This window comes from Aulonocara sp. 'chitande type north' Nkhata Bay, linkage group LG8, assembly GCF_057382095.1.
Source record: "Aulonocara sp. 'chitande type north' Nkhata Bay isolate Kocher_YH1m ecotype deep benthic linkage group LG8, A_spYH_male_GT1.1, whole genome shotgun sequence".
Taxonomy (NCBI): domain Eukaryota; kingdom Metazoa; phylum Chordata; class Actinopteri; order Cichliformes; family Cichlidae; genus Aulonocara; species Aulonocara sp. 'chitande type north' Nkhata Bay.
The window spans coordinates 8,248,296-8,257,478 of NC_141351.1; the positions used below are offsets into that span (position 1 = coordinate 8,248,296).

At 38.7% G+C, this 9,183-nt stretch overlaps 2 protein-coding genes across 3 annotated transcripts in view; both read right to left on the reverse strand.

Annotated features, from left to right (window-relative positions):
• The window catches only part of mpp2b (MAGUK p55 scaffold protein 2b), a 45,505-nt gene extending 39,015 nt beyond the window's left edge, over positions 1-6,490 (reverse strand). The window contains exons 1-2 of one of the 2 annotated variants that reach the window (XM_086303172.1): positions 6,126-6,490; positions 5,829-5,935 (exon numbers count right to left, since the gene is read on the reverse strand). The gene's annotated coding sequence lies outside the window, so the exon portion shown is untranslated. The remainder of the gene's footprint in view (positions 1-5,828; positions 5,936-6,125) is intronic. The other variant, XM_086303171.1, reaches the window with a different exon arrangement.
• A 228-nt stretch (positions 6,491-6,718) lies between these two features.
• Positions 6,719-8,775, reverse strand: LOC147323060 (peptide Y). Its single transcript, XM_086304746.1, has 4 exons — positions 8,705-8,775; positions 8,317-8,504; positions 7,218-7,298; positions 6,719-6,949 (listed from the first exon to the last, which is right to left on the reverse strand). Exons 2-4 carry the CDS (start codon positions 8,502-8,504, stop codon positions 6,925-6,927), a joined length of 294 nt encoding a protein of 97 aa, XP_086160872.1. The 5' UTR covers positions 8,705-8,775; the 3' UTR covers positions 6,719-6,924.
• Between the last annotated feature and the right edge of the window lie 408 nt (positions 8,776-9,183).

The following is a 9,183-nucleotide window of genomic DNA, read 5'->3' on the forward strand; positions in this document are numbered from 1 at the left end:
TTATTGTATATCTAATGTGAATTAGCATGAGATTAGTTAAGTAAACTGTTGGGATGAACCAGATGAGGAAAAAATAGGATATTTAAGCCTGCTTTTTGGACAAAGTCACCACACAACTTAAATATATTTAGCTGGATTTCGCTGGACAAAACAAAAGTTATGGGTCTTTTCTCATTTATTTATATAGGAGGCACAGTTTACCCCAAAATAACTCTCCAGAGGAATATTAAACTCAAGGTTATTGCTTCATATGAAGTCAAACTTGATTTAAAGTGGGCTAATAATAGTAACAGTAATAATAAACTCCAACAATGTTCCCTATCTTTTAGTGTAAATAAAAACAAGCACATTCTCGGAACGTTAATGGGCCATTCATCTAAAAAACAGACGATGAAAAGCCCTGCTTGTCTTTAAAAAAACATAAGTGCAATTTCACTAATATGTGTATGTTTCTGTGTTTTCCACATAGAGTCAGTGTATTATATGTGCTTTATAATGTACAAATCACACTTTAAAGGCACAATGACATCACATATTTTGGAGCTAATAAAAATATCTGATATTTTGCAATCTTGAAATAACTTCAGCCTTCCATATATTTCCACTACTGTGTAATGCTAGCATTGGAATACCAGGAGCAGCAGTCTGTTTAATAAAAACCAAAATGTCAGTGACGTAGTAGCTCTTCTGACTCATGATCCATCAAAACTCACACATTATTTCAATGTTTGACGTACTGAAGAAAGCAGTTTTGTAATCATTGTTTGACTATGCTTCACAATAATGAGAGTTTCAATCCTATCCAGAACAAATTAATCGCATTCACCACCAAATACAAGTGTTTGAGCTGAGGAATCACTGTGTCACAGCACTGACCATATTACCCAACCACACCTTCCTAACGTGGGAGTCTAATGACTAATAAGATGATGATCAGCACCTTTTGACAGGATACAAGTGCTACAAGTGTGTAGCAAAGTGATATTTCAAGCTTTCCCATCATTTTGCATTTCATGATGTTCTTTCTTTATCAGTTTGTACATGTAAAAGTAATCAATATAACATTAATGACACAACCGGCCATGACCCTAGCTTATGACATTATTATGCTATAAATAAACCTAATGATGAGCACACGCCAACGCTCATTTTATGATCATTACAAACCAGACCAATAAGTACGCATAGAAAAATGGAAAACTCAAAGTCAACTTTATTGTCAATTCTGCACAGAACATACACAGGATCAAAATGTTGTTTCCCCCGGCCTACGACAGGCAGCCAAGATAAAAATAATAAATAAAGTAAACTAAAGCAGGGAGCTGTAAGAATACGAGATATAGGTATGAAAATAATTATTAGTATGTAATCTGATTTCAACAAGATACATTCAAGCTTATAAACAACAATTAAGCTATATGCATTATTTAAATTATTTGTATAAAGTAGCAAGTATAAATGAATTACTTGCAAAGCAACAAATATGACCTGATATATGTTTAATTAAATTCTGGCCAGTGCTCTATCTTCACTTTCCACTACTGATATGCTATCACACGGTAGTGGCTTTATGTGCTGACTCCTTAAGATGTGATGAAGTTGTAACATCTGCTGCTAAAAGCACTGCAATACAACTTCAAACAAGCATACTTTAAAACTTTTAAGTTCTCTCACCGACATAGATTCATTTTGATTATTCTTACAGAAAAAACATATTATAGCTTAGCAGGTCTCATGAAATCTTCTAGGAGAACATTGGTATGTTCATTCTTTCCTGAAAGAAATGGAAGAAGTGTCCTTAACATCACCTTCTGGTGATCATATTAACTTTCAACTTACAAATACTGATACATATCATGATAGTGTGTGGAGGTCTTTTGAAGGAAAAGTTAAACTGAAAACCAGTTTAAATCATTGTTGAGTGATTCAAAATAAAAGTGTTCTCTGCTCCCCACATGCATACTAATACACCCAGTGCACAACAGTTTGGCTGCATGAAGAAACAACATGGAAAAGGACACCAGATGTAGTTTTCCGTTGAAGAGATTGAGGTTGATAATGAAACTTTATCTTAACGGGGCTTTAAAAATCTAATTGTAGATGGTAAATGATTAACAATCAGCTAACAGCTTTCAGACCCCATGGCCATTTCTGCCACGAGACAGTTTGTGATTCTCAAATAGTTCAATTAAGTTCATTATCTCCTCTGTCTTTTGCTTTGTATTTGGCTTTATGCTGCTTTGCACAAAACCCCCCAAAAAACAACCAATTTTCTATTTTAAAGCAACATGACTACAATTGAGTGCAATCACTGCATATCATTTGAAAACCTGTGGTTTAAGTGTTACGAGTCTTCCTTTTCTCTCTGGTGACAGAGATTGTAATTAGACTTAAATGTCATGTATGTATCAGTGAAAGGCTAAAGGGCTTAGGCAAAGTGCTGTGAGCTACCCAGGGGGAGCTTTAACAATCAGCACCCTGGCTGGATTTCATTAAAGGATCACTTTTTCTTTTTGTCGTGATGGAATATAATTGTGGGCGTTTCATTGAACCCAAATGTTTTACACAAAATAACTTACATTAGCCTGACTAATATCAGCATTTATCAAGTATAACACAATACAGTATGGCATGCGTAAAAATATTAAAATTACAGCGCAATACAGATACTTTTAGTACAGCTCTGGAGTACGCTAACAACATCTGACGCCAGCTTTGTAATGTTTCGGTTTGTCTCTTCATTTCAGCAGCTTTCATTAAAAATGACTAGTTGCTTCATCAACAGTAGTGTGAAAACAGCTTTAGTAAACACAGCCAACGGGTACAGTCATGTGAAAAAGGAAGTACACTCTTTCCTAAGAGAAATCTAAATGCAGAAGCAGAGTGTGATAAAACTAAGTACACCCCATGATTCAAGAGCTTGTAGAACCACTTTTAGCAAAATAATGTGAAGTAATCATTCTCCGCATGACTTTATCAGTCTCTCACATCATTATGGAGGAATTTTGGCCCACTCTTCCCCAATGTGACGTTGTAGTGACATCTTTTATATGTCATTTTTGCACGTCTAATTTTGGTCCACTGAAGGGGACGTCTAGTGTTGTCGTTCGTACGATCTCCATGTGCGGGTTAAGTTATTTTTGCTTCTATAGACTATGTAGCCACATGTTTCCAGCGGGTGGAGGCCATGTTTTTTGTTCAGTAACAGTTATGTGTGAAGGAATGCAGAACAAAGTTCAAATGTTGAACGTCATATTGACGTCTAAGTTGGGTCATGGCTGGACGTCGAAATTGTAGACTTAGTTTGGACCGCCGTACCCAATATAGACATGATCTGGACATCTATCTGACCTCCAGTGCTTAGTTGGTTGGTCCTTGCAGTTTCTCTGAGCATTGCAGTATCTGACCTTCAGGTGAATTTGTTGGGATGGCTATGCCTAGGAAGATTGGCAATTATTCTGAATTTGCTCCATGTGTAGAATTATAAATTTCAAATTCTTTATCAAGAAGACAACCATTGCTTTTCTAACATACTGCCTGATATCTTTCTTCCTTGCATTTATGGTAAAACACACCTGAATGCTCTAGACCAGCCAAACTGCAAACACCTTTGCTTTTATAAAGATGATCAAACTTACTGATTATTACTTAATCAAAGGCAGCACCTGACTGGTATTTATGCCATTAATTCCTATGGAAGCAGGAAGGATGTATTCAGTTTTGCTAAATAAGTAATGATGTGTTTTATGTCATGTGTTGTTCACGAGGTTGTATTTGGACCTGCAAAAGAACAGATGACTTTTTATTATGTTCTGATAGAAAAACCCTTTCAAATTGAACATTGCACTACCATTCTGTCCTCCAAAAGAGAGGTCTAGTACAGGTAGCCTAGCAGACGACTAGTCCACCTTTTTTTTACCGAGATGTGAACATGTTTATTTCTGTTGTTAAATTAGGCATTTACACGGGGGGTCCATAGGGATTCACTCTTACAGCCACCCTCAAGTGGTGATTCTAGTGACTGTAGGTTTTGGCACTTTCACTTTGGCTCCCTTTTAAAGCTTTGCAAGTTGCCGCCTGGTGCCGGAGGGGCTGAGGTGGCAGGTAGAGAGTAATGAGCAGGTCATTTCTTATGAATAGAGGTTGGGAAAAGATGCTGAGGCTATGTGAACCACGACTCATTAATCTCCCTGTGGAATCAAGCGTGGATGGGGCCTTTCTTTTAGCCTGCTACAATTGATTAGAATTCCTAGTTGATGCAGTAATTCACCACTGGGGCTGTGAAAGCAGTAAGCTGAACAGAGTCACAGTTGAGAATCATTGAAGGTGGTTTGACTAAGAGTATTCTGTATGTATCATAAAATAACTTTTTATTGTATTTGGTTGTGACTCACACGTAGCTCTTTGAATCCTCCTGAAAGTTTGAGTAATACAAAAGGATTAGAGTTTGTTTATGCACTAAATCGAGGCTATGGCATGCGGACATTTTTCTCCTGATCTAAATCAATGCCTAGAGCTACATTTATTCACATTTTTCTTGCGGGAGACATTCTCACTTTATATAAACAACAAAAAAATAAATAAAAGTTTAAAGCAAAGCTGCTAAATGATTAAAGAACTCCTTTGGAAATCTTTCTGTCGAAGTGGAGCCACAACTGCCAGTCTTCTAGTCAATCCCCAAAGCTGGGAAATTTATGGTAAACCTCACACTTCCAAAATAAAACTGATAAGAAGGCAGAAGTTTCTTTAATCCCAGTAAAAAAGCTCTTTAGTAGATTATGGATCCAAATGCAGGACTCAGGAAACAAAGACTCAAATCAAATTTAAAGCTGTCAGCTCAAAGTGAATACAGAAAGTCCAAATATTTGCAGAGCAGGGACCCCAAACACCAGAAATCTCAGGAAACATGAGGCAAGCTGACATACAGGTATGAGGGATGATACGGCAAAGGACATAGGACAAAAGATAAACATCGGTCAAATGCATGCTTGTTTCAGTGAGTGCATCTTTAAACATTAATGTCGTAAAACGCTGATTAATAAATAAAAACCTTGGTCAAATTTTTGGATATCCAATCTTATTGTCATCAAAACAAACCAAAACGCCTCTAATCTATAAATCAGACAAACTCTGTTAGCTACAAATTGTTGAAGAACAATCTGAGATACATTTTAAAGAAGGCACACTTTTAGGCAAAATCATTAAACACAATGGGGTAGTTATATATTTTGCTACATTTTAATTTAGAGGTAAAATAAATAGCAATGGTCATTGCCTCTACTTAAAGGAATAATAATAATAATAATAATAATAATAATAATAATAATAATAATAATGTGCAGGCTAAATCAGAAACAAAGGTCACTTTAATGTTTTTAAATTGAAGACACTAGCAGTACTTTTTAGACTAATATAACGAAAATATTTCACATTATAGATTACTTTGCGGCTCTATGCCCAAATGAACCTTTTATTGTCTATCTTCTCTCTTATTGCTCTTTATTTACAAATCAGGCGTATTGTTAGTTGGGTAGTCCTCACGCGCTCAAACACCTGCACTTATCCCCACTATACGGGCATGCGCAATAGCATCGAATCCAGTATGTTACCAATGTTCCCAACAAATCATTTCATTGTACAAAAAAAGACAATAATTCTGCCTAGGGTTGCCATACAGAGCAATACTGTTTGCCTGTTCTGACTTTACACAGAAGCAAATAGCGTGTAGCCTGAGGCCAATTAGGCTAGCTCAATAAAAATTGCATTAGCCCCCCCCCGCCTCCTCAAGCGAATGGGCGTAACCTCGAGAAACGACTCCACGACATTACCTGGATTTTAACAGGAATTCCTAATGGCAGCACGGTCTCTCCTCCTCGGAAGCGCTCATAAAGACAAGGAGTGAAATAGCTGGACTTCTTTGTAGAGGGTAGGGTAGCTTTAATGACAAGAACGGGGTAATGAAGACTGAACGTAGCCTGTAACAGTAGACACCTGGCGAGTGGGGAAGGTAGACTATGCCGCTGGGAAAGGCTTTGCTTCGATTAACGGTATTAATACTACCCACTGCCGCTAAAAACTAAACACCGCGTGAAAAATAATAATAAACCACAGGATGAGGTGCTCACCTGCCCGGTCACCTTTATCCGGACGCCCTCTCGATATGAGATGCAGGAAGAAGACGAAGAAGGTGTGAGATATCAGACTGACAGTTGCTGGAGCTCGGCAGCCTTTTTCCCCCCTCTGTGCAGTCACTTTCACAAAACCAGCAGCTACCCACACAAACTGCTATCTTTAACGAGACAGCACATAAAAGGGCTCGCGTGCTAATAGAAATGGATCCATTGATTAAAAGCCAGTAGGCTGCCGGATATTAAGCACCGGTCTTGTTTCCCCTCCAAAGGACGTCCAAGAAGGCTTTGTGATGGCAAACGCGTGTTTTGGGCTCGTGCCCCTGTGTGAAGTTAAAGCCTGTCCACTGCCGTCGATGTGAACCCATGCACGAGCAGCAATAGGAGAGCAGAACTTGGAAATGTGCGTTTTCTAGTTATATAGTGACACCTAGCGGCAATCAAAGTCATTGCAGTTACAGTGCAGCTGCTACAAATACTCTTACTCCCATCCTCCTATTACTACCACCACTATTACAACTAATAATAATAATGATAATAATAACAATGCAGGATTACAAAAGCACACGTTGGTCGGTGTAATACTTTAAATTCACAGAGGTGTTTATTGTAAATTTGATTTCGATACAAATTATTTACACATTTGGGAGAAGAATTATTACATGTACTTAGAAGGGCAAACAAACATAGTGAAGCAAATAGACATACATGCTTATCATATAATTAAACATATGGCATCACTGGATCCCAAGCAGGTTGCTTCTTGAGGATGTTTTGGTAGTGTGGGATTGTGTGTTTACCACTGGTCAACGTAGTCAGAGCTGTTAAGAAAAGAGAGATAGTTTTAAAAAATGGTTACATTACTTGAACTTTTTTTGCATCTTAATAAGTGGTTTGCAAAAGCGCTAAAAGATTTCTCATAGTTCAATAATATAGTCGGTTTAGTCTGAGTATTAATTAACTGTTGCTTTCTGGTAATGGGGCTCTTATTCAATATTGGTTATTAGCCTGCCTAGTAAATTTGATACACCTATTTCAATTTTTTCACATTAAAAAAAATTCTTCTAGGCATCATGCCATGTTACTCACCGTGGCTCAGTGTCTTGGTTTGAATTTCCTCCATACAGCAGCCAGGCCACCGCCTCCTCAGGGGCTGATCTCTTCCCATACCTGAAGAAAGTCCACACCAGCATATTTAACAAGTACGACTAAATATTAGAGGTTATTACTCACGTGATAACTCTCTCTGCTCTTAAGCATTAGCATTTCATCAAGTGCTCTGGTATGATACCATGAGCCTCACTATGACTTTCAACATAAGAACCAGGCAGGTCAGCTGAATGCTGCATGTTGAGTCTCTGAGAGCTTGTTCTTTCTTTGGTCTCTGCAGTCTGCATATCAGTTCTGCAGCTGTCTGAGTGCAAAGGAGGATTTTCAGGTTCACTGCCCACTGTACAACAAGGCAAACATACCAGTCAGCTCTGACTATAGTACTGAAGTCTCTTTACTGAAAATCAATGCCTGGCCGCTGAAGAGCAAACCTGCTTTTATTTGAGGTAGGAGAGGCTGCATTGTTAAGCCCTTTGAGTTCAATAGTAGATTCAGCTCTTTTAATTACCTTTAATGACATTATTGACTATACTCAGCATCCATCTACTAAACCTAAGCACCCAGACATGTAAAAATCTAATTTTGAATATTTATGACTCAGCTTTGACTTTCACCTGTCAGGAAACAAGGAAAATGAATAAAAATCTGTGGTGTTCCAGAATGTGTATTAAAAGATCTGGAGTATCAACAGAAGCATCACAGTCTGTCTGGATTGCAGAAAAAGAAAAATAGCTGGACTCTTCACCAGCATCTGAAAAGCCTTGATTTAAAGTATTGAACAAACCTTACGTGACTGAGTCATGTCACAACGGGAGGGCTTCCATGCCCCATTTGGCAAACCTTGCAAACCTGTCCTTGAGCCCAAGACTTTAATCCCTCACATCAAAGGAGACAGACTTTGTATCTGATCCAACCAGAGCATGAAGAGGTACCACATCCCTACAAGTTTATCCAGCATCTATTAGCCTTCTTCTCTTCTTTCTCACCTTTTCCATCTGACATATTAGCTTATTTAAGAAAACAACCTGATGCACACCCGGGTTTTCGCTACTCCTCTAACTTTCTTTTAGAGACTCACCTCTGTCTGGTGATGAGGTTGACATAGTGCCTGACGGCTGCGTGATATTTGGCCCAGTCCTCCGGTGAGGCGTCGCTCCCGGGGCTCTCTGGTTTGGGAGGGTAGGCGTCCGCAAAACTGCTCAGACACACCAGGATGCAGACGACGAGCGCTGCGAGCATCATCCACGATCTGAGCGTGTTGGCCATCTGAGGAGAGAGGAGAAACAGCAAGGAACGATCACATCAAAGGCAAAATCTGCTAAGGCTCTGTTTCACAGGAATAGAGAGTATTACAAAGGTTATATGAAAGTACGCAAAGTGCCAATAAGTTTCGAAGTGTGTGTGTCTGTTTGTGGTGAAGTTAAAAATCAAGACGCAACAGAGAAACAGAGTAAGAAATAACTTACTGTCTGATTTGTCTCCTGATGATCTGACTGTCACCTCGGCAGTGCACCTCTCTTGTTTCTCTCCTCTCAGTTCACGGTTTTTATATGATCTGGATGGACATCTGATGCGCACCGAGTTAACGATTAACCACACCCCCCGGCTTTAGTGGCCGTGTGTAAATGGGGTAATTATGTCCCCCACGAAAAAAAAAAAACTCAGACTAAACTTATGTGCCTGGGTTCCGATATTTGGCTTTTATCTGAATTCTGAAGTTTTATTGGGTTTATGGGGAAAAGACGCTGATTTTACTGTTGGATTAGCCAGTGTGTGTTCAGCACCACGAACAGCGCATCAGGGCAACAATATAGAAAAGAGCACAAACTGCTCTTTAGAAACCATAGCATGGTGTTAATAGAAGTGAGATATATAATGTTTAACATGTGAGAGAAAACATTTTAACACACATTACATATTAACTCGGTAGCCTATCACTGTTCTC

Coding starts and splice junctions, on each gene's coding strand:
- LOC147323060 (XM_086304746.1), bottom strand. CDS start 8,504: ATGGCCAACACGCTCAGATCGTGGATGATGCTCGCAGCGCTCGTCGTC. Junction 7,299..8,316: donor AACCTCATCACCAGACAGAG/GTGAGTCTCTAA, acceptor GACTTTCTTCAG/GTATGGGAAGAGATCAGCCC. Junction 6,950..7,217: donor AACCAAGACACTGAGCCACG/GTGAGTAACATG, acceptor TTTTCTTAACAG/CTCTGACTACGTTGACCAGT.